The sequence below is a fragment of the Athene noctua genome, chromosome 1 (genome assembly GCF_965140245.1).
Source record: "Athene noctua chromosome 1, bAthNoc1.hap1.1, whole genome shotgun sequence".
Lineage (NCBI taxonomy): Eukaryota > Metazoa > Chordata > Aves > Strigiformes > Strigidae > Athene > Athene noctua.
In genome coordinates, this window is record NC_134037.1 from 3,971,689 (window position 1) to 3,996,260 (window position 24,572).

The window sequence follows — 24,572 nt, forward strand, 5'->3', positions numbered from 1 at the left end:
TGTAGAAGTGTTAAGCAAAGCTGGGCTGAGTGCAAGAATAATTGTTAAGTCATGTGCGTCCAAGCTACTCAGAGTCTCTCGGATGACTTACTTTACTTGTGAAACTGGAAGGTGGGGCTTGAAGGAAGCCGTTCTCCTTCCCATTTCCCTTGATTTTTCAACTCCTCACAAAAATTTTCTAAGATAATAAAAAACTGTGATTCCAGCAATGTAGATCTTAGCTGAAACCACACTTGTGTAAAACAATAAAAAACTAGAATTGCAGCAACACAGATCTTAGCTGAAACCAACTCTTGTTGGAAAAAGAATTCACACCACCCACACAGACCTTGAGTTTTTTCACTCGCCTAAGAAATCCAGGTGTTTCAAACGGGGTGGAAAAAATCAGTAAGGGAGAGCAGGAAAAGCAAAATCAGGAGCAGCATACCACCACATGCAGTGGTGGATCCAGCAGACACTGGTATATTCCCAACAACAGGTAGTTTACATTCCCTCTGTAATAGCAGTCACGCCTCTGGTAATCATCAACTCAATGCAGCAGATTTTCCACAACAGTGTTAGGAAACACTAGGAAAGGTGCAACTTTTAAATGTACTAAACAGGTTTAGAGCAGAGACAAAGCGTGTGTGTCAATCCTGGAGGAAGGAGAGAGGAGAAGTATTTTGGAAAATGTCAGACATCTTCTACCCTGGGAAACCTCCCTCATGGCTCAGTTAGGGAACTGTCTTCCTAGATTAGCTGCAACGAAGGACAACGCTGCTTGGATAATGATGTACCCAACTCACTCTAGCAGGGCACAGAATCAAACCCAGCAGCATCAGGGGCTTAACGAAAAGATCTGAACTGCCATGCAGTGATACTGGAGCTTTTTCAGCCACTATCCTAAAAAAGTCATCCCATCTTTATGGTTGGTATTTCAGAACCAACCAATAGCTTTTACAGAGCAGTCTGAAATAATCTTAAAATGGAAGATGACACAGTAAATAAATTTGTCTGCAATTTATTAAACTAGTGGTTGGGACCATGGCATCGTAACAGCTTTTAGAACAGCAGCCATGGTAACTGAAAAGTCTGTTACAACTCACTTGACCTTCTGTATTTTCCTCTTTATATATTCTACGTTTTCACACTATACAAGATTAATTATGAGAAAACATTTCCCAATTCATCAAGAGCCTTTATTTTGATGTAAATTTTTCCATCAGATTTCAATTTAAGAAATTAGTTTCTGATGGTTGACAGTTTTTCAGCCCTTTTGACTACCATCTGATCCTAAACTCCACTGAAACAAAGATGCAAACCTGATGTTGTAACACAGGTCAAATAAAATTTGTGCCGGATTCCTCCTGGTCCCACTACCCCGTTTAGGGCAGCTGCACCTGCACTGACACCCAAGGTCCCCTTGGAGGTAGGAAATTAGGCTCAATCATGTCACTGGGAACCAACCCGGCTGCTCTTGTAGAGTTTCAGAAAAGCTAACCGAAGTATAAAAAATAAAATGTGAAAGGCTTAAAGTGCATGTACTAAGCTCATAAGCCAAAATTGGCCCCGAATACAAAAGCTCAAAATAATCTCCTGTAAAGACCTAGACGACAGAAATTTTGTAGTTTAAATTGCCAGTAGATTTTCAGGAGATTAACATTCCCTTGAAGGTTAGAACTGGAATGTTGTGGCCTGAGCCTTCAATTGCATTGACTAAGAAATCACAGTTGGTTTCTTGTACCTTTCTTGGTCTAAAAAGCAAATGGCAATAACACCGAGAAATGTTTAAATAGTAACTTAAAAAGATGTAGAAGTTATTTATCACACAGATTAAATGAATGCCACCTAAAAAAAACCCCAGACACTCTTTAGGGGTTTTTTTTGGTTTTGTTTTAAAAAGAAATCTGAAAACAAGTTCAAAACACAACAGGTCCTCAAGTCTTCCTGCCAACGTTTGTTGCCTTAAGAGTGACTTTTCTCTTTGCCCTTTGCTGTGTCGAAGTCAACACAAACAAGGGAAAAACTGACTATACAAGAATGTGTGAAAATACCTTATATTTAAATGACAATGCTAAGAGCTTAAATGGAAAGAAATAATTAGTGTAATAGCACTTTTAGGGCATTCTTTATAAGACATAACTACTGATACATTCTGGACAAAAATAAAGTAATCTGACTTAAGTCTAGCAACATGAAGTCTCCGCAGGCATCTTTCAAACTTCTCTGCTATATATATGAACTGCGCAAATATAATTCATTAAATTTTCAGTTTGCAGCAATCTAAAATCATTAAATATGTATGAGTGCATCTGGAAGGGCACACAATACTCTCTAATCTTGATGATGAGGTGTAAGTCAAGTCAAACTCATGAGCACTTTGAACACAAACAAGCTCTCCTCACACGTTAACACTACATTGTCCAAATGGTAAAAAAACCCTGTTCTGTCGTCTTCTGTCTTGTTTTCTGCGAGAAAAGAGCTTGCCAAATAGCTTTAGTGAAGGCACTCTGTGTGTCTGGACATTAACCTTACTCACAGTCAGTTCTGCTGCTGCATGCACTGCTCAGATCAAGGAGACTAAGTAAATAATAAATCAGTCTGGTGACTTTCTGATGCAGCAAAGAGCTCTGAGGAAGTTCCACAAAGAACTCTCTGCTGCTGCTTTGTTTCAGGCTTCGGAGTTAAGAGGAATGAAATGCAAGAGCGTTTGCTCTGCCCCCAGCCACCCAAAAGCCAAGGCAGAACTATTCACAGCCTGTATCTGATCTTCTGTTGACTTCAGGAGGAGCAAGCAAACGTGAAACCAGAGCAGCAAGGTAATCTCATACTGCACTTTAGGCTAGCTCTAAAGATGTAATTAGCACAAGAACTGTTTGCCTTTGTGGCATCCACATTGGACTGGCTGGTAGTCTCACCGGCTGTGGGGCGTAAGAATACGATTGCGTGAACGCAAGATGAAGACTAACTCTAGATGCTTTACCCATTTGTCGCCGTATGTCTAGGTTAATCCTGCTCATAACCTATAAAATAGTGTCTGTGGTATCAACAATCACCAGGAAATTTAAAAAACTCTAGGCACTCATCTATGACAAGGATAATGGTGAAGGAAAGTCTTGCGTTTTGCATATTGCTATCAGTATACAACAGGTGCCATTTCATTTACTCTAATACCATAATTAATCTTGTAAAACTGCTCGCACAAACTCTTAATTCACAGATAAATTGTTTCTGTTGTCATATCCAGTGGGAAAAAACCAAACAACCAAACAAAACCACAGGAGCAATCCCTCCCTCCTCCCCCAAAAAGAAACACATTTCAAGTGACTGGAAATGCAACCTCCTCCAAAGAGCAGGAGGACATAAAATCAACACCTAACACCGTGATCAGAGGCTTGCACAGATACAGAAGCAAGTTCCTTCCTTACAAGCACTGGAGACAGAATCTTTATTATCAAAGCACAAAGAGATCCCTGTTTGAACAAGAGACTAGTCTGGATCAATATACACATTAACATACCTGAATGTATATTTACAGGCCACCCAGATATTGAAACTGGAAGCTATGGGTCTTGTACCACAATCCTACAACCCGTTTAAGCTGGCAGCATTACCAGAGTACAGGCTGTGCTCCCATTCTGCTTACACCTAACCTGACACAACCACCCACACCACCACTCCCCACCCGAGCTCTGTAATGCCACCACCAGTATTCTATTGCTCCTCAATAAAATCATTCAAAGCACTAAACACATAATTTTTTGCAGTTGGTTTCCTGCCTTTCTTGTTCAAACAAAAAATATGAACCCAAGCGAGATGTAGCAGTAGTTTTGATTGGCTTCAGCTATACACTTGAGCATAAACCATATTCTTTTAGTACTGATAAAAGATGTTGTATTTTAATTGACACTACAGTGAATTGATTCAAAGGCACGGGGGAACACAAGGGGTTAAACATATTTATGGGATATCTGCAAAAGATGCCTGTACACCAATATTACCCAGAACCAAAATATTCAGTAAGACAAATCTTAACTAAAAAGCCTCCAGCTGTCTTTTGCTTTGCTTCATAGTGTGGCTCAAGCTTTGCATGGCATTTACCTTAAATATAATGAATATCTGCTAAGTTAAATCAAATACTGACAATATTCGTAAAAGGAAATCCACTGCAAGTGTAAAATACAACAGCAAAAGAACCTGCTGTTATCAAAAACCCATCTGAAAGAGCAGTGCACTAAGAAAAATTTTTGTGAATGACAAAAACAAGAGAGGACTAAGAGTCTCATCTAACCAAACAGTACTGAATTATTTAATTCATAATAGCATGCTAATCGATATCCCAGCTTCCAAAGTAGAAAGTATGCAGAACCAGAAGTCACAACTGCTACCCAGCAGAGCCTACAACTTTAGACGTGATGCTGCAAGCGTGCTGACACCGTAGTAAGTTTTACAAAGGCATGGCTTCCACACACAGTTTGTGGGATCGGTGTCGAATTTGAAGCAGGATTCAAAAAAAGTAACCTAGATCCGTAAGAAAAGTAACCCAGATCTGTAAGAAAAGTAACCCATGTGCAATTACGAATGCTTCCCCTCACTGCTAAAAATTGGTATTGTAAACTTAGTTTACAGATTGCCACTCTGCCTGAGAATGAAGCAGGACCCTCAATACTATCACCTTAAAATGCAAGTACTATGAATAACCAACTATTTGATACAGAAATCCCTTCAACAAGCATGCAAGGAACCTATTATACTTTTATGAGCTGTATAAATTAGTAATAGTTAAACATACCACTTTTATTAACCTAATAAACCCTCGCCTTAAGAAATTCATAATTCAAACGCTAAAGACAACCACCACCACCACCACAAGTAAACACTGAGAATATTTCAAAGCTTAAATTTCAACAGTTGTAACCCTCTGACAGGTTTGCAATTTTAAGCCCTTCGGTGCTGAGGGAAGGAGAGAACATTACTTGTGATCCTGAAGAAAACAAATACTTGCTTCAGGTCCAAAGCCCCAGAACTTCATACAGATACTGCTTAGAACAAAGTGCATATTAGAGCTTCCAAGAAAGCTGCCTCTTGCCTCAAAGCCTATTAAAAAAAAAACAACGCCACAGAAGTCTTACAAGTGGATGACTCTTCAGAAAATCAGTTATACAAATTCTTAATTTAACATTAAGTAGGTAAGAAAAATACTAGGCTTCGTATCACTGTTTCTTATAAGTTCTAGGAGCATAAGAAATACTGTGTGGAGGTATCAATTGTTCAGAACTGACCACAAAATCTGGACTGTGACAAATAATTCAGAAAAAAAAAAACCAAACCCACAACAAAACAAAACAGTTCCAGGACATTTTGTTTCTGGGAGAAAAAGACATTGATCTTTTAGGCTAGACTTACATAGATTTACGTATCACTCGCAAAGAGGATGCTTTAATACCTGCAAGGTGGTTTTCACAGAGAGGAGGTACAGTCCTATGTGCCAGGAGCGTGGGGTTCAGGTCCCTCTTCTCTCTGATGAACAGCAAGGACTCAAAAGACCCTCACTCCTGGATGAGCCTCCTAAGAACCAGCTACAGTCATCCTCTCTAGTCCATAATATTTTTAAGTGTATACAGAATAAAACAGCTCTGATAACAAGATACACTCCCCCACTCTCAGTGTCAGGATATTCTCCAGCAAGGCAACAGCTTCAAATAGATATACTGCTCTAAATCGATATAATTTTCCATCATTTTTTTCCCCTTTTACTTCCACCACTTCTTCCCCACATATATTTTCTGCAGAACTCAGTCCCCAACTGGAAACAGCTTGACAGCTGCTACATGTGCAGAAACTCAGGGCTGAGCATATGCAGAATATACACCAGGAGGAAGAGGTGCATTATTCATCCCTGGAGATTCAAAACTTGACTGAATGAGGCCCTGTGCAGCCTCACCTAATGTGACCTGCTCTGAACAGCGAGTTAGACTAGAGATCTCCAGAGGTCCCTTCCAACCTGAATTATTGTATAATCCCAGGGGTAAAGAGCACTACGCAGTCAGAAGATGTCTGGGTCACAGCCAAGGAAATGACCTATGACAGAAAAGGGACACAAGCAAGACGAAAGCCCGTGTCTATGGCTGAAACAAGGCACCATCTTTCAGCTTCTTTCCCTCCCAGCTCCTCCACACTGTCACTCAGTCTCCTCCAAGCAATTATCCACAAGGACAGGTGTGCTGTGGATAAATTCCTCAGTTTTGAGAACTGCTACCTGAAATTTAACAAAATACAGACTTTGGTCAAAACATCCTCAAATGCCCTGACCCACCAGACTGTAAAGGCATCAACTTCGTCTCCTCTGTTTTGGATGTGAGATTCGAGACTTGTGAATTCATTGTGACATTTCCCTGGTTTTATTTTTAAAGGTATGGAAATACTGTATTCAATACTTTAACCTTTTTTTTTTTCCCTTACTTACTGAAAGAAATTTAAGAGTTATTTTGTTTCAGATCATGTAGAAGATAAAGGGCTTCCCCCTCCCACCACCACTTATTTTTGCTTCGTTATTAAACTGACTTCACTTGATTCCCTTTCCCAAAAGAAATTATTGGCATACTTCTGTGAGAATGTGGGGAAAAAAGGCACCCTACATGTTTCTTGGATTTTTGCCTTCTTCACCTTGCCATTCCTTGGCTGAAGTTGCCTTTTCATACTTCCCTTCTCATCATCTAGAGCAAGTTTTTCTAATTAAGACAAGTAATAAACATTTAAACAGATGCCCAGGCCACGGTCTGATTAACATAACCCTTAGGCAAGTTTCGTTGAGGAAAAAAACCAAAACACCAACCCAGCAACAACAAAATCTTCTCTCGTGTCAATTCACGCTTCCTCTTCCATGTTTTCTTGTTTGTTTTTCTTTTGTTCCTATAGTGCTTCTGTCATCGGGTTAACTCCATCCCACTGAATCACCCGGGAGTAAAGAAGAGGGTTTACAGACCTCAGGGCTGAATTCGCACAGCAAAAAACACTGAAAGACGGGCATTTTCCCCCAAACAGCCAGAAAACAGGAAGAAGGAAAAGCTCTCCCAGAAGGGAACAGGACACAGCCCGGCTGTAAAGCAGGTGCAAAAGGTGTGGAGAGGGGTGTACCCCCGGGAGGAGGGGGAGGCTAAAAAAGCCCCCAGAACACAGGGCGAGTTTAGGAAAAGGTGTCAGGAGCGGGGAGTGCAGGCGGCTGCTTCGGGAGAGCAGCTCGGTTCGCCCCACACCCGCCTGGAACTACACAGGCGTGTGTAATGGATCTATAATAATTAAATATATTGATTTGTATTCATGATTTATAATTACTACCTATTTATGATAATAAATCTAGATACCCCCGCGCGGGTCCCCCTACAGACACGGCCCCGCGGCGGTTCGTCTGCCCCCCAGACACCCCCTCGCAGGCCCACCCGCCCCTACAGAGCCCCTGGGGACAGGCACCCCCCGGCCTCCCGCCCCGCTCTGCCCCGCAGGCCCGCTCCCCTCACACAGCCCCCGCCAGCGCCGGGGAGCGGGGAGGAGAGGAGCGGGCCGGGGGGTCCCGGACGGACGGAGGGAGGGCGGTCGGTCTCACCTCGCCGGTTCATGGGGCGGACGCGCACCGCCACCTTCACTTTGGAGTCCCCCATCGCGCCGCTCCAACCTCCCCGGCTCCCTCGTCCCGCCGCCGCTTCCGCCTACGGAGGGACACCCGGCGGCGCGGGGCGGAGCGCGGAGCGGGGCGGGGGCGGGCGGGAGGGGCGGAGGGCGGGCGGGAGGCCCCGGGCGCGCCGCGGGCCCGGCCGGACTACAGCTCCCAGCGTGCAGCGCGGCTCGCCGGGAGCGGCGGGGGCGGCCCCGTGGCGCGCTGCACGCTGGGAGTTGTAGTCCTGCACGCGCCCCCACCCGCCCGGAGGGGCAGCATTGCATGCCGGGATATGTAGTCCTCCAGGAGAGGCGCTTGGGGCGGGGGCGCGCCCCGAATGGCCTCGGGGGGTTGTGTGGGAGTGACGGGGGGGGCTCGGGGTCACCCCAGCTCCCGCCCCTCACTGCCGGAACGGGGGGGCTGCGGGGGAACCCCCTCGCGGGCCCCCTCCCTGCCGCTGCGTCCTCGCGCCCTTTTGGGGGAAGAGTGCCAGATTTGGTGGCAAGCAGACAGCCCCAGCACCGCTGGGACCAAACCCCTCACCTCACCGCAAGCTTTACTCTGGGAGCAGCAAAGCAAGACAGCAGCGATGTGCCGGTCTGTGGGGTGTCTGTCCGTTAGGAATCACGTCACTGAATGTCATGAACCGTAACCCAACAGAAGGACCATGGGTTTTAGATGATCCCTGGGCCTGGCTTCACAGAGCAACCTCTGAAATGTCAACACGCCGTTATTAACGGGCCCGTTGGGATTTGTTCAGTGAAGGTGGCTGGCTAATCGAGCTCAACACTAATAGTCTTAGACGGTTTGAACAATATTACAATTTATCCCCATTAGGCAGCTCGACTGCTCAACCACAGCTACCGATCGCACAGACCGAGAAGGAAACTATAATGCAAAGAAGCCAAAAAGAAAAAAAAAATCTCATTTAAATGGTCACGGTTGAAAACCCTTGCAGCTGCTATTTTAGTTCAAAACAAGGATTCTCTCTGTGTTATTTTGAAAGGCCAGATTTCAGCAAGGACGGGAGAAAAAACAAACTCAAAATTGTAACCCTTTGGCCCTTCATTACTGAATGAGGTTTTATGACAGAAAAAAATAAATAACACATCTCCAAGTGGTTTTGAGATAAAATTTCAGAAGGTAGCACTTCTTGCTCAGGAGAATTGCACTCAATATCCATCATTTCATGCCTGCCTCACCTGAAGAATATCTTGTCAAGGCAGAGAGAAAATGTATGTTAAATTGGTATTTAAGTAACACTGGGATTAACATCCGTGTTTTTAAAAGCATCCCAAGTGAGCGTGAAGGTTAAGGAGATGGTTTGAAGTTTAAAAAAAAAAAAAAAAAAAAGAAATAACAGCAGGTCAGATCAAGCAGGATGGCAAAAGCTTGAAGCAAAAATCGAATTTTTGACTGTAGGAGCAGAAGGCATCGGCTCCTCAGCCCCACAGCCCCGTGCTGCCAAGGGTTTCTTGTTGGGAGAGGGGACGACCTGCTTTCAGCCTGCACAGTTGGTTCTTGCACTTGTGAACTTGAGGATCCAATTACAGGATGAAACCGGGCTTTGAACTTCTTGTGGTATTTTCCAGCTGGGGCCTCAGCAAACCACACCAACGTTTTCTGAAACCGAGTGCTTCGCAATGAAGACAAATATAATCCCAGCTTTACAGCTGGGCACGATGAGCAGCAAGTGGAGGGTGGTTTGGTTTTTTGTTGAGTCACCTGGAATCTGTAAACGGGATGAAACCTGCCAGATGTGCATACCGCTGGGGATAGCAGGTGTCACCCAAATCCAGTCCTTCCTCCTGCATCTTCTCCTCCGGTATTAGTTATCATTGGCCTCTCTGTTATCTGGAAAATTAAACAGTAAGTCTTTTGGGGAAAGGACTGCATACCAGCTTTTTATTAATTAGAAAGAGCTGCCAGCGTGTTTTTAAGTGCTGTGTACATGGACAGTAACAAATGCAAGCATATAATTCTTGCAAGCTTTGCTCCAGTTTTCTACTCGGAATGAAGGATTTATTTTAAATTCTGGTAAAAAAACCCAACCTTTCAGCCTTCCTTCTGTGCTAATTGCCAAAGAGAAACCAGATTTACATATAATAGTTGCTACGTTCTGTGAACTTCTTCTGAGATGGAGACATCCTTAGAGCCCAAAAAACCGTCCTTGGCTTTGGCGTCGAGTTTTATCGGGGTTCTGGGAAGGCGTGTGGGAGCAGTAATTCCTCGTGGCTCTCTGCCGTCCTGCCTCTGGATGCTTCCTTTATGCAAGCCCCTGCCTCCTGCAATAAATTACAGTAATGCAACTTATCTTGCACTGGCACAAGCTACCTCAGTGTAATTACCCCACTGTGAATTCCTCGACAAGCCCTTTCCCTGGCTCAGTGTTTCACAATCTGTGGGAAGCATCTCCCTGGAGGGGCACAGCTTGGAGGGAGGATATTGTTTCCATTCAGGGCACTGGAACATGCTAATTATGCTGGGAGGAAAGGGGTGGGGGTGGCAGCTTTCACTTGGGAGGGACAGGCTGGGCAAATAGTTTGCCAAACGCCAACTTAACCCCATCTTGTAGGGAATTGTCTCCAGCTCTTTTCCCCCTTCCTAGTTACTGTAATGAGGGGCTGACTTCCCAGATTAGCTCTGGCTATTTAAATGCTAATTTAATTAACAAAACATCCTTGGGGGGAGGCATTACTTGTCCCTCCCATTCATTTATCGAGTTTTTGAATGCAACACTATTTTCATCAGGTTGAGGAGCTACAGTTATTGCTGTACCCACCTGGTCATAGCAATGATTAGGGCACTGATGTAGAGGAGAGAAAGAGGTCCTTCGGCTCATTTTTTTTTAATCATCAACTAAACTGGATTGATTTAGTTTAGAAGTAACAGAGTCAAAACCATTTCATGTGTCCCACATAACTGCGATGCCAGGGGTGTGTGTATCACAAGGCTGCAATGGAAGAAGTTGGCTTTTGTTTTTATCTAGATGAAGGTAGGAATGGTTTCGATCTCTGATCTTCTAGACAGGGTTGTATCTCAGGGGAAGCCAGAAAACATGACAGTCTTTTGGATGTCTTCGTCCAAATCAATAAAAGTAACAAATCAAGTGTATTTTAAATCCATTTTTTTCCATTCATCAGACTGCGTGTCAAAAGAGACGCATCAATTATGAATTTCCTGTAGACCTACTTTCTGCCCATAAATCATTCAGGTGTTGGAATACTAAAACAGAGGATCTTACCAGTGTTTAGTTAGTTGTATGCAAACTCTTAAGTGTGACTGGGGTCCACTTTTACAAGAAGCTGAGCCCCAGCTGGGACAGTCCCAGTCAGAGACTGGGAGGCATTCGGGCATCCAGCAGCTCTTTAGCATCTTCAGTGATTGGGTCCTCAGCATAAAAGTATTTGGTGAAAAAATTTCAAAAATAAGACCTGTTGCTGTTGTGCATTTTTCATAGACTGTTGTTTTGTCCAGTCCCTGGGGTAATGAGCTTTTTGCTGATATGCTAATTTTGTCTCAGTTTATCTTGCCTTTCAGTCTGCAGATACAAATATATAAATGTAGTAAAAATGTACAGCTACTTATAGGCAAAAACAGAAGAAAAGTTTGTTATAAATTTTTTTCAGCTAGAATTGAGAAAGAAAGCACCAAGGGAAACTGATATTAAGAACAGGTCGAGAAATACGGATAAAACAGAAAATCAATTTCTCCAAATTAGTTGTGTCAAAATTCTGCTTGTTATCAAAATTTTGTATGTGTGTTGTTTTGGGTATTTTTTTAAGGAATTGCAGAAATTTCTCATGCAACGTTTTGTACAAAGATACAGGTTCAGGAGACTCACATCAATTTTCGCAAGGCACTTTCTGTGCTCTATGACTTTAATAGGAACTTTCTAAAATTGACAGATTGTTTCCAAGGTCATTCATAACTGAATTTTACTGATCCTGTGATGGACTTCTAAAGGTATTTGAGTGTGGCCTCCTGCTCTCTGTAAACAGTATCCCCAAGCAAATAAACGACCTCTTGGTCTTCTTGCAGTCCTGGATTATAACAGAGTAAAGCCTGAAACAAACTTTTTGGAGATTGCCCTCACTTTTAAAAGTTATTCCAAAGTCCTGGTCATAAATTTCATGGCATTATAGGCCATAATACTCTTTCCTATATTACCCAGAAGGAATCTCAAATCGATAGCCAGGCCCTGATCTCTCCATAAATCCCATACGTGCCCCGTTTATGGCAGTGAACGCTTCAGCTGGGGGTGCTCCTCCTGTACAGGGGGATTTCAATACAAAATCATACCTCTGGCAGCAACGCAGGGCCGGGTAATATTAGCAATTTATGTGCTGATAGGATGAGGTCCCCGATGAGAATTTTCTCATCTTATTGACTAAAAATGTTTATTATGCTTATCAGCTATTCAGTTTGACGATACAGTGTGTTTCAAAGCAACTGGTTTTACGAGCTGTGTTACATTTTATTCGAGCTGTTCTTTCCTCAGGTAAAGATTTGACATTGGAAGATTTGACATCGGATTTCACTTGTTTGAAAATAAAACAGATTTTCTGTCTTTGGAGAAAATGGAGAACCTCTAGAGAACCTCAAATATACAACTAGCAGGAGAGTATGTTTAGCGGTTGCTAGACAAGCTTGTAGTCCTAAAAAAGCAAAAATCCCAACACAACGGTAATTACTCATACTCTGAAGAGTGCATATTTAGAGAGTTGTGTAATGTTTGCAGCATTTCTCTCCTAGCACTTCTCAGATACATGATCGGTGAGAGCTGGACTGCCTTGACTTCAAAGGTTGGAATATGTTACAGCTACATCTGCTGAATCGTGTTGTTCTTGCTCCACTTCTGGGGAGGAGATGCCTGCAAAAGCCACTTTTTTTTTTTTTTTTTCTTTTCTGCCCATCCACACTTTCCCTGTTCTTCACCTTCACTCTCTTCAGAAGCTGTACAGCTTCAGGGCCTGTCCTGGTGATCCAGACACCACCAGACACTGGCTGAGCGCCTAATCCAAACCCAGATCTAAATTTTCCAGCTGCATTTACACTAATCATAATAATAATAAAAATTTAATGTGTCTTGCCTATGTTTAGCAAATAGCACCGCAGGCTAAAATGCCAGCTCCAGATACCCCCAGATTTAATGAGTTGGTGATTTGATGATGAAACCTGGGAAATTGTGATAAATGGAGATGCTGCTGTCACCACTGGGAGCTGTAGAATTTAGTGATGAAATAGGATTTTAACAGCGACCAAAAATTCCTTTCTAACTCTCTAGACAAGAGTGACACCCGGTGGCTACGGAGCAAAATTACATCAGGTCTAATCATCATGTCCCCCTTTCCTGTTCTTACTCACTGATTTTCTCCTGCTGCTTTTAGAGAGCGAGCTGGGGATAGGGAAGTACTTCTACCCCCTCGCAGCATGAGCACCCATCTCCTGGTGGCACCCCTTCCCCTGGACCAACTCCTTTGGGGGGGAACTGGGAGAGCAAAGGGATGCTGGCAACCCTCCCACGGCTCCTAAAACGCTGCAGCCCAGCATGGAGGCACAGATGTGGTCCTGGCACCCTGGATTTGGGCAGAGGATTTCCACCGGTCCTGCCACGACCCTTACATGGCCCTTCCCAGGGTTTGTGTAAGCTCAGGGCTTGCGCTCATTAGGACATGAGATGGGATTTCTTTTAACCATGTGACATCTAAAATGGCAACAAATTCAGTAGCACGGGTCATCAGAAGGAAGTAGACACTTGGGGAGGCTCCTTTTTGCTTTGTGTCTACTAGGTATTGCTTATCATACACTAAAGATTATGTGACAAAACCAATGAAACAGCATTTTTGACTGCTGCTGTGGATGTAACCCTTATGCCTTCAGCTAAGTGATTATTGATGGGTCTTATGAATGGTTCACTACCTCAAGGAAAGTGTTAAAAAAACAAAGTAGTAAACTCTGGTGAAGAGCTTAAAAATGTACTTGATTTGGACTTACTAAAAATGAAAATGGTCATGCCCAGGTGATGACATCACTCACTGAGCTGTGGCTTTAATAAATGCCAAGTGCCGGCAGTGTGCTGCTAAAAGCTGGTGTCATGGGCCTGCACAAACCAGCCAGTTTGGCTCCTAAATCAAAAGTCCCCGTGGTATTTCTGTGCGGGGGAGCCTTGACAGTAGCTGCTCCCTAAGGTACCTACCCCACAGCTCAGAATGTTTTATGGAGGGGGCTCAGGCTGAGGCCTGGCTCTGCTTACTGGGAAAATGAAGCCCAGCTCTGACACTTGGACCTTGCTCCTGATTCTGCTTCCAGACCTCTGCTTCACTGCTGTGGGTGATACCTGCATTTAGGAGCTTGCTGATGCTGTTTCTAATTGAAAATGCGGAGTAGGGGAAGATTGTTGGAGGGACAGATGAATGTACTCTGGTCCCTCGCTCATGGACGGCTGCAAAACTAAGAAAACACACAATATATTCTCGTAAGATTTGGGAATGTCTCTCCTGAGTAAGAATAAATGAGGTGGGAAGGAGCATCGCTTTTGTGACAGTAAATTTTCTGAGTTTTCAAAAAGGCAAAGAACCACGTTATTACAACAAAGAGCATGAAGGAGAGGTGGTTGCACAGTACAAGGTCATCACAACCAGAGAAGCAAGGAGCAGTGCAGAGCTGCCAGAAGGACCGAGCCACCTCTTCCACCACCCCTCAGCTCCAAGGCCCATCTCTTTGCAGAGACATCCCTCTCGCGCAGAGGTGCATCGTACAGCATATGGCCTTTTGCTTGCCTGGAGGTGATGACTCTTTAGAGGCTCCTCCATAGTCAGCTTCACAGCTACACTGTTGCTCCTAATCATCAAATATGGGATCCAAAAATTGCATCTGGGAGAGGGACTCCAGTATGAAAATGTCATGCAATCACAGAATGGTTTGGGTTGGAAGGGACCTTAAAGATGATGCAGTCCCACCCCCCTGCCCCGGGCAGGGCCACCTTCCACCAGCCCAGGTTGCCCAAAGCCCCGTCCAACCTGGCCTTGAGCCCTTCCAGGGAGGGGGCAGCCACAGCTTCTCTGGGCAGCCTGTGCCAGGGCCTCACCCCCCTCACAGGGGAGAATTTCTACCTCAGATCTCATCTAAATCTCCTCTCTGTCAGTTTCAAACTGTTGCCCCTTGCTAGACCCTGTTAAAAAGTCTGTCCTCATCTTTGTTATAAGCCCACTTTAAGTACTGAAAGGCCACAATAAGGTCTCCCTGGAGCCTCCTCTTCTCCGGGCTGAACAACCCCAAGCCTTTCTTCAGGGAAGAGCTGCTCCAGCCCTCTGATCATTTCTGTGGCCTCCTCTGGCCCCGCTGGAGCAGGTCCGTGTCCTTCTGCTGTTGGTGCCCCAGAGCTGGACCCAGCCCTGCAGGGGGGTCTCACAGAGCGGAGCAGAGGGGGAGAATCCCCCCCCCTCGCCCTGCTGCCCACCCTGCTCTGGGTGCAGCCCAGCACACGGGTGGCTCTCTGGGCTGTGAGTGCACATTGCTGGGTCACGTCCAGCTCTGCATCCACCAGTGCCCCAAGTCCTTCTCCAAGGGCTGCTCTCAATCCCTTCATCCCCCAGCCTGCGTTGTTCTTGGGGATTGCCCTTGTTACTGATTTTATTAACAACTGAGATTAAATTGTGTTTGATTTTAATATAAGTATAGAATTAAGAGATATTTTAGTAAAAAACATTTTACATTTATTGTATTTTGCACCTAGCAACCAACTGCTACTCTAAAATCCCCTGTACAGCTGTGTACCAAGGCGAAGGGATTGGTCATAATTGTTTAATGGGAACAGTTAGAACCTAGGTAACAAAACACGAGGTGATTTGTAACCTGATTTATAATACATACATAGGACTAGAAGAATGCAAGTAGCTGTCAAGGTCCAGGATGAACGGGAACTGAGGGCAGTGACCGTAACAGCTTGCAGGTACCTGCCAAGAAAACCGTGTCCTTAAGCAAAAGGTAATTCCGGCAGGGGGAGATGGCGACCACCGACTCACAGACCACCTGCTCCCATTACACCCCAGAGCCATTTCTAGACATTTCTAACCTCTACTGCACAGAATCGGAAATAGGAGGAGAATATGTTAATGATTTCCTGGAAGATGTATGCTTATGTATGAAGACTTAATGAATATGGATGAGTAAGTTCTAGATAAGGTGTGTGATTCTGGTGCCTGGCACGTGTTGTTGGTGAGAACACTCCCCTACACGTCCGGCCGTCAGTAAAGAAGTGTCTGCTTATCTACATCAAATTGATGTTGATAAGTTATTTTTATCCCTGATTTCGGTGACACCCTGACCCAGCCAATGGACCTTGCACTTGGCCTTGTTGAGCTTCACAAGGTTCACATGGTCCCAGCTCTCCAGCCCGTCCAGGTGCCTCTGGGTGGCACATCCCTTCCCTCCAGCGTGTCACCGCACCACACAGCTTGGGGTCACCCACAAACCTGCTGAGGGTGCCTCAATCTCACTGTCCCTGTCATTGGTGAAGATATTAAATGGTACTGATCCCAGTATGAACCCTTGGGGGGACACCACTGCTTACTGGTTTCCACATGGACATGGAGCCCTGGACTGTAACTCTTCCTTTAACTCTTGCCTTAACCCTTTCCCTCCCCGGGAAGAGCGGGCAAAGCTCTTGGGGGCGGGACAGGACACAGGGAGCCCCAACATTCCGTCCATGGCAACGCTCCAGCACGAGCGGCCAGAGCTGCCCCACCGCACTGGCCATGGCCCTGCCGGCCCTGGGGCACCCACCGTGCGGCCCCCGGGCCCCTCCGCTGCCCTGGCTCCCGCAGCCATGCCTCTTCCCCAACACCTTCTGTGCCGCAGGCAAGGACTGACCCCGACCCCGAGGGCCCAGGGACGCACTTTGGGGAAACATTGCACCTCTCCCTCCTGCACCTCCGGCCCCTCGTGCCCCCTCCCCTCCCAGCCTGGCATTGCCATGGCACCCCCAGCCTCTGCTCAGGCCTCTCTTTCGGGACCAACCTGCCCATCAACAACACTTACAGACAATTTCCCATTTCTCCCGGTTCCCCTCCCTGGTGTGCAAACCCACCCCCTGGCCCAGCAGCTCACCCCGCAGGGATGGTCCCTGCCGCAAGCTCCCACTCAGCCGGCGCAGAGCGGGGGGATGTCCGTGCTCGGGGCCGGCTCGGCGGGTGCCCCAGGAGACTCCCGCGGGCCCCCACCCCGTCCCATCTCCCTCTCGCCCGTGTGGGTCTGCAAATGGCTGCGTGCAGCAGCTCCTTCGACCCCCCCGTCTTCCGCTCGAAGCGGACCAGCGCCAGCCTGCCTCTGGCCACCAACTCCGCCATCGGCCACAGCGTTGCTGCTCGGCCAGGCGCTGCCCTGTGGGGACCCCCGGGCTGCGGCTCCCCCAGGCCTGGCCACAACAACGGGCGCCCCAGGACCAAGCGCAGCTGCTCCACCCAACAGCCCTCAAGAGAGAGCAGCGGCCCCAGCGCCTCCTGTGCTGCCACCGTCCCTCCGCAGCTGCCACCACCGCGAGGGGCAGCACAGCCAGCACGGCTTCTCCAGCACAGCCAAGCCCTGGGAGCACCCCTGGGCACTGGCAGCCCCCCAGGGAACCATGTGGCGATGGACCAAGGCACCTCCCCATGCCGTCTGGACATCTCCCTGGCCACTGATGTGCCCATGGAGGATGTCACCCTCCTGGGTCAGGGCATCTCCCCCAGACCCTCCTCTGCCCTCCATGTCCAAGCCACCAGGGACTCTGTGGGGATTCCAGATGGTGACAGTGTGCTGCCTGGGGGTGCTGCTGCAAGAGGCCAGGAGGCGCCTGGATTGCTCCCTGGGGACAGTGGGGACCGGCCAGCACCACCCCAGCAGCGTCCCAAAGCCCAGGGACACCGGGGCATCAGCATGAGGCCTGAGGAGCCAATGGCAGCATGCGGGGACACTCCTGCCACCACCCCAGGGCAGCGTGTCCCAGCACCACATCAGGCTGAGAAGCGCGGGAAGCAGCAGCACAATGGCTCATGGCGGCAAGCGCAAGGGCCTGCAGCCAGTGCTGGGGCAGGAGGGGGGGATTAGGCTCTTGCAGGGGTTGGGGGGTTCTGGGCAGGGCGGGAGGGGGGGTTCTGATCATCTTCTGTCTTTCCCTGATTGTTTTGTTCTTTGTTTTGCATTAAAAGCCCTTTCTCCAGACCTCTCTGTGCCTGTGTGGGATGGGGGGAGCGCAGGGGGCAGCAGCAAATGGCGCCCAAGAGCTGCAAAAGCATCGCTGAGCCCCAGAACAGACCCACCAAGCCCCGAAGGGCACCGAGCCGGCCCCAGGGCTGAGGCAGCGCCAGCGGGGCAGGCAAGCGGAGGGGGACTCCCCTGTCCCTGCCCCAGGGGAAGCAGCCCTTTGGCGGGGCAGCCAGGACAGACGGCTCTACGCCGGACTCACGCACACGGCCCCGCGCACAAAGCAGCTCTGAGCCCCGCAACCCTGGGGCCACCCTCCCACCCTCGGGCTTTCGCCGGCTGCTCTCCCTGCTCCCAGCCACCCCAGCCTGTCCCCAGGCACCCGCTGCAGCCCCACAGGTGGCTCCTCCAGGCTGCCCCGGGCCAGTAGCCGACAGGGGCAAGAAGCCACAGGCTCTGCCAGCCCTCAGCGACAGGGAAGAACCTTGTGGGGCACCACGGCTCAGGCCTCCTCACACAGCTCCAGGCACAGGACACCCGGCTCTCTTCCTCCTCCTCCTCCTCCACTCAGGACGCCGCTCCAGCACGCAAGGCCACCGCAGCAGTCGGCCACCGCTTGCCCTTGGGGAAGCCACGCTGCCTCTCTGAAGGGGCGCAGCAGCTCTGCTCTTCCCGTTTTGGAGCTTTGCAGTCACCAGCTGGGAAGCAGTCGTGACTCCCAGTCGCTATGCAGTTACAAACCGGTACAGATGAGCTCTCCGCAGCAGAAACATCCTTCCCAGTAAACTGCCTTGGCATTTGATTTCCATCAGGGTTACTTCTCCTGCTGTGTCTGCAAATCCTGCAAAGTCTTTGCTGTGGCTGCTGTCGCTCTTGTTCATGCGACTGTTCCCCAAAAACATTCAAGCTCCCTCTTGCCTGAAATCTCTTTGGAACTCGCTCCCTACCGGAACACCACCAGCTGCGTGGCTGCACACCACATCTCCTACAACACCTCACAGCAAACACGGGACAACTGGGCTTTCTCCCTGTGCCACGCTAACAGCTGTTGGTTCCTTTTGCAATTCTCCTGCTTCCAGGGAATGGGAAATGCTCTCTCTTTTATTTTTAAATATATTGCTGCCTATCCTGGCTTTCTGCAATAGTGTCACAGGTTTTCAGTAAGTTTCTGTTGCTATTTCTTTGGGTCCCAGATTTGCTGCAGAACAGCCCATTTCCATCAGGAGAATGACAATGACCAGAACTGTCAGGAGAGCTCAGAGAGTTCCGCTGTTCACATGTGCACCACTTACATTGGATCTACCCCTGCCTGCTTGGAAAATCTGATTCCACAGGAGGAACCAGGTGCTGAACCCTTCTGGAAAAGGGCATTTTGTCTACAAAATTATCAAACTCTCTGCAACTGCTTAACAGTGCAGTACTAACGTGCCTCTTCCCTTGATGGAACCACACGTCTGTTCTTGTCTGCAGTTGTCTTTGCAGCTCATGGGAAGCAGAGAAAAACTCCCCAGTGTAACACCGAACTGCAAAGCTGATGGCACAGGCACAGAAACTGCCCTAACATGGCTTTGCCATGATGTACTTGCTCCAGGAGCCTTCCCTGGGGGAGTTATTTTTTGATTGTTTGCTTCGTATTCCAATTTCTATCATTTTCATCAACGTTAGCTTCCAATGCTGAGCAGTCATGAGATAGGTCCCCAGAATTATGGGATTACCTTAGGGAAAGGCAGTTTTAGCTTGAATGCCAAATGTTTTTATTCACCTCCTGGGTCGTGAAAGTGCTCGCTTTATTTTCCTCCAAGAATATCTCTGCAAGTCCAGGAAAGAAAAACTTGCATGAAAGATGAAAGTGGCTTTTCTCACACAAGGAGATACTTGGTAGCTCCTGGGGGGGAGTCTCAGGATAATCTTTCAAATCATGAGATTTGTAAGTAAAGCACAAGCGGTAGCGACCTCACATTTCTGCCTAGGCAGGACAGTGTGTGTATTGCATACCCTAAGGTACCACAGGTTCTTCTGTGACAGGCTGCCCTGTACCTTTTTCTTCTTAACCACTCTCTTCTCCACCTCCATCTCTCTTCTCCTGACACAAAGTACTGTTACTGGTGAAGATGCAGCAAAATAGGAGGTTTCAGAACCTTTCTCTCAGAAACACACAGCCCTAAGTTCATGCAGAACTCCTTGCTCACACTCAAAGCAGAACCTCGGTTCCCTGCGTTTTACTCTTTCTTCTTCTTGTGACATGAAAAAGATGAAAAGCCAAATAAAGGCATCAAAACGTAAAGCATCAGGAAGAATCGACCAGTGACAAGTCCTACGGCTGATTTCACGACGGTTGTGTTTGGGGACTCCCATGGAGATGGTGTTGCTGTCCCATCAGTGGTTCGTTTACCTGGTGTGTGCTATGCCAAGATACACACGGAGCAGAGGGATCTATTTATTCCCAGGCTGCGTGGGGTGGGGTGCTGGGTGATAATTCCACTGAGCCAGCACGCTGCACCAAAGACCTTCAAGGTATTTATAGACTTCAGACTACATGGATACACATTGGCTGTCGTGGCCATTTGTCACCGAAATTGTGAACGAGCCTGTTCATACCAATGCAGCACAAAGGAGCAGGCATCCTCTTTATTGCTGTGATGGATGCACGGGGGATCGCTCTCCCTAACCCGAATCCTGAAACACAGAGGCACACTCATTAGAGAAAAAAAAAAAAACAACAACAAAACCAACACTTCCCGAGAAGTACCTCCTTATTTGCAGGGAATCTAATGCATGTGTTAAATGGCTGCTCCTTTTGTTTTCAGACAATCACCCTCCTGGGGTAGGATGTTCCCCTCCTACCAGTCTTTTTAGGGTTACCCAGACATGCACTGTTCATCCAAAGCTGGACTAACTCACTCCCTCATCTCCTGGATCCTTCTTTGGATCACAACACTCTTAAATCAGTGACCTACCATGTCACTCTTCTATTTACAAGTTCATAATGAGCAGAGGAGAAAATTCCCTGCAGACATGGATGTGCTCAGGGCTTTGCCAGGCCCAGCCAGCCTTCAGCGCCTCAAATGATTCCAGGGATCTCAGGGCACATCAAACAGCTCACAGTTCATGCTCCAAGGGCTCCAGCACCGCCAGGCTGGGGGCAAACCATGAACTGTCAGGATTCAAACAAGGAGGGGCAGCCCTCGGGCTCACCAACAGCTTAGGGGCAGCTTTTCCCACTGCCTTCCACGGGAGCTCCTCTGATTTTGCCTTTGCACATCCCTTTGCCAGTGGTTTTCCACTGCTTGGCTGGGCGGGAAATGGCCATCCCTCGCTCCTACCCCCCACGAGTCCTCTGAGTTCCCGCTGATGCTCTGCACATACCGCAGGGCAGTACTTGGAGGGAGGAGAAGGGGGAAAGGACGCCAAAAAGCCCCCAGAAAACAGGGCGAGTTTAGGAAAAGGTGTCAGGAGCGGGGAGTGCAGGCGGCTGCTTCGGGAGAGCAGCTCGGTTCGCCCCACACCCGCCTGGAACTACACAGGCGTGTGTAATGGATCTATAATAATTAAATATATTGATTTGTATTCATGATTTATAATTACTACCTATTTATGATAATAAATCTAGATACCCCCGCGCGGGTCCCCCTACAGACACGGCCCCGCGGCGGTTCGTCTGCCCCCCAGACACCCCCTCGCAGGCCCACCCGCCCCTACAGAGCCCCTGGGGACAGGCACCCCCCGGCCTCCCGCCCCGCTCTGCCCCGCAGGCCCGCTCCCCTCACACAGCCCCCGCCAGCGCCGGGGAGCGGGGAGGAGAGGAGCGGGCCGGGGGGTCCCGGACGGACGGAGGGAGGGCGGTCGGTCTCACCTCGCCGGTTCATGGGGCGGACGCGCACCGCCACCTTCACTTTGGAGTCCCCCATCGCGCCGCTCCAACCTCCCCGGCTCCCTCGTCCCGCCGCCGCTTCCGCCTACGGAGGGACACCCGGCGGCGCGGGGCGGAGCGCGGAGCGGGGCGGGGGCGGGCGGGAGGGGCGGAGGGCGGGCGGGAGGCCCCGGGCGCGCCGCGGGCCCGGCCGGACTACAGCTCCCAGCGTGCAGCGCGGCTCGCCGGGAGCGGCGGGGGCGGCCCCGTGGCGCGCTGCACGCTGGGAGTTGTAGTCCGGCCGGTCTTGCTCCGCGGCCCCGCCCGCCCGACGGGGCAGCATTGCATGCCGGGATATGTAGTCCTCCAGGAGAGGCGCTTGGGGCGGGGGCGCGCCCCGAATGGCCTCGGGGGGTTGTGTGGGAGTGACGGGGGGGGCTCAGGGTCACCCCAGCTCCCGCCCCTCACTGCCGGAACGGGGGGGCTGCGGGGGAACCCCCTCGCGGGCCCCCTCCCTGCCGCTGCGTCCTCGCGCCCTTTTGGGGGAAGACTGCGCAGTGGCTGTGCCCTGCCCTTGGGGGACACCACTGCTTACTGGTTTCCACTTGGACATGGAGCCCTGGACTGTAACTCTTCCTTTAACTCTTGCCTTAACCCTTTCCCTCCCCGGGAAGAGCGGGCAAAGCTCTTGGGGGCGGGACAGGACACAGGGAGCCCCAACATTCCGTCCATGGCAATGCTCCACCACGAGCGGCCAGAGCTGCCCCACCGCACTGGTCATGGCCCTGCCGGCCCTGGGGCACCCACCGTGCGGCCCCCGGGCCCCTCCGCTGCCCCGGCTCCCGCAGCCATGCCTCTTCCCCAACACCTTCTGTGCCGCAGGCAAGGACTGACCCCGACCCCGAGGGCCCAGGGACGCACTTTGGGGAAACATTGCACCTCTCCCTCCTGCACCTCCGGCCCCTCGTGCCCCCTCCCCTCCCAGCCTGGCATTGCCATGGCACCCCCAGCCTCTGCTCAGGCCTCTCTTTCGGGACCAACCTGCCCATCAACAACACTTACAGACAATTTCCCATTTCTCCCGGTTCCCCTCCCTGGTGTGCAAACCCACCCCCTGGCCCAGCAGCTCACCCCGCAGGGATGGTCCCTGCCGCAAGCTCCCACTCAGCCGGCGCAGAGCGGGGGGATGTCCGTGCTCGGGGCCGGCTCGGCGGATGCCCCAGGAGACTCCCGCGGGCCCCCACCCCGTCCCATCTCCCTCTCGCCCGTGCGGGTCTGCAAATGGCTGCGTGCAGCAGCTCCTTCGACCCCCCCGTCTTCCGCTCGAAGCGGACCAGTGCCAGCCTGCCTATGGCCACCAACTCCGCCATCGGCCACAGCGTTGCTGCTCGGCCAGGCGCTGCCCTGTGGGGACCCCCGGGCTGCGGCTCCCCCAGGCCTGGCCACAACAACGGGCGCCCCAGGACCAAGCGCAGCTGCTCCACCCAACAGCCCTCAAGAGAGAGCAGCGGCCCCAGCGCCTCCTGTGCTGCCACCGTCCCTCCGCAGCTGCCACCACCGCGAGGGGCAGCACAGCCAGCACGGCCTCTCCAGCACAGCCAAGCCCTGGGAGCACCCCTGGGCACTGGCAGCCCCCCAGGGAACCATGTGGCGATGGACCAGGGCACCTCCCCATGCCGTCTGGACATCTCCCTGGCCACTGATGTGCCCATGGAGGATGTCACCCTCCCGGGTTAGGGCATCTCCCCCAGACCCTCCTCTGCCCTCCATGTCCAAGCCACCAGGGACTCTGTGGGGATTCCAGATGGTGACAGTGTGCTGCCTGGGGGTGCTGCTGCAAGAGGCCAGGAGGCGCCTGGATTGCTCCCTGGGGACAGTGGGGACCGGCCAGCACCACCCCAGCAGCGTCCCAAAGCCCAGGGACACCGGGGCATCAGCATGAGGCCTGAGGAGCCACGGCAGCATGCGGGGACACTCCTGCCACCACCCCAGGGCAGCGTGTCCCAGCACCACATCAGGCTGAGAAGAGCGGGAAGCAGCAGCACAATGGCTCATGGCGGCAAGCGCAAGGGCCTGCAGCCAGTGCTGGGGCAGGAGGGGGGGATTAGGCTCTTGCAGGGGTTGGGGGGTTCTGGGCAGGGCGGGAGGGGAGGTTCTGATCATCTTCTGTCTTTCCCTGATTGTTTTGTTCTTTGTTTTGCATTAAAAGCCCTTTCTCCAGACCTCTCTGTGTCTGTGTGGGATGGGGGGAGCGCAGGGGGCAGCAGCAAATGGCGCCCAAGAGCTGCAAAAGCATCGCTGAGCCCCAGAACAGACCCACCAAGCCCCGAAGGGCACCGAGCCGGCCCCAGGGCTGAGGCAGCGCCAGCGGGGCAGGCAAGCGGAGGGGGACTCCCCTGTCCCTGCCCCAGGGGAAGCAGCCCTTTGGCGGGGCAGCCAGGACAGACGGCTCTACGCCGGACTCACGCACACGACCCCGCGCACAAAGCAGCTCTGAGCCCCGCAACCCTGGGGCCACCCTCCCACCCTCGGGCTTTCGCCGGCTGCTCTCCCTGCTCCCAGCCACCCCAGCCTGTCCCCAGGCACCCGCTGCAGCCCCACAGGTGGCTCCTCCAGGCTGCCCCGAGCCAGTAGCCGACAGCGGCAAGAAGCCACAGGCTCTGCCAGCCCTCAGCGACAGGGAAGAACCTTGTGGGGCACCACGGCTCAGGCCTCCTCACACAGCTCCAGGCACAGGACACCCGGCTCTCTTCCTCCTCCTCCTCCTCCACTCAGGACGCCGCTTCAGCACACAAGGCCACCGCAGCAGTCGGCCACCGCTTGCCCTTGGGGAAGCCACGCTGCCTCTCTGAAGGGGCGCAGCAGCTCTGCTCTTCCCGTTTTGGAGCTTTGCAGTCACCAGCT

At 50.4% G+C, this 24,572-nt stretch overlaps 1 protein-coding gene and 1 long non-coding RNA gene across 4 annotated transcripts in view; one reads left to right on the top strand and one right to left on the bottom strand.

Annotated features, from left to right (window-relative positions):
* The window catches only part of KIF13B (kinesin family member 13B), a 132,248-nt gene extending 124,575 nt beyond the window's left edge, over nt 1-7,673 (bottom strand). For all 3 annotated transcript variants that reach the window (XM_074895452.1, XM_074895453.1, XM_074895454.1), the window contains exon 1: nt 7,583-7,673. In XM_074895452.1, the coding sequence (XP_074751553.1) occupies nt 7,583-7,637 (55 nt within the window). In that variant the 5' untranslated portion in view covers nt 7,638-7,673. The remainder of the gene's footprint in view (nt 1-7,582) is intronic.
* LOC141955867 (uncharacterized) lies at nt 2,576-7,303 on the top strand. The gene is made up of 3 exons (XR_012632786.1): nt 2,576-2,798; nt 5,772-6,392; nt 6,898-7,303. It is a non-coding gene; the product is annotated as an uncharacterized LOC141955867 (long non-coding RNA).
* Nucleotides 7,674-24,572: the final 16,899 nt, after the last annotated feature.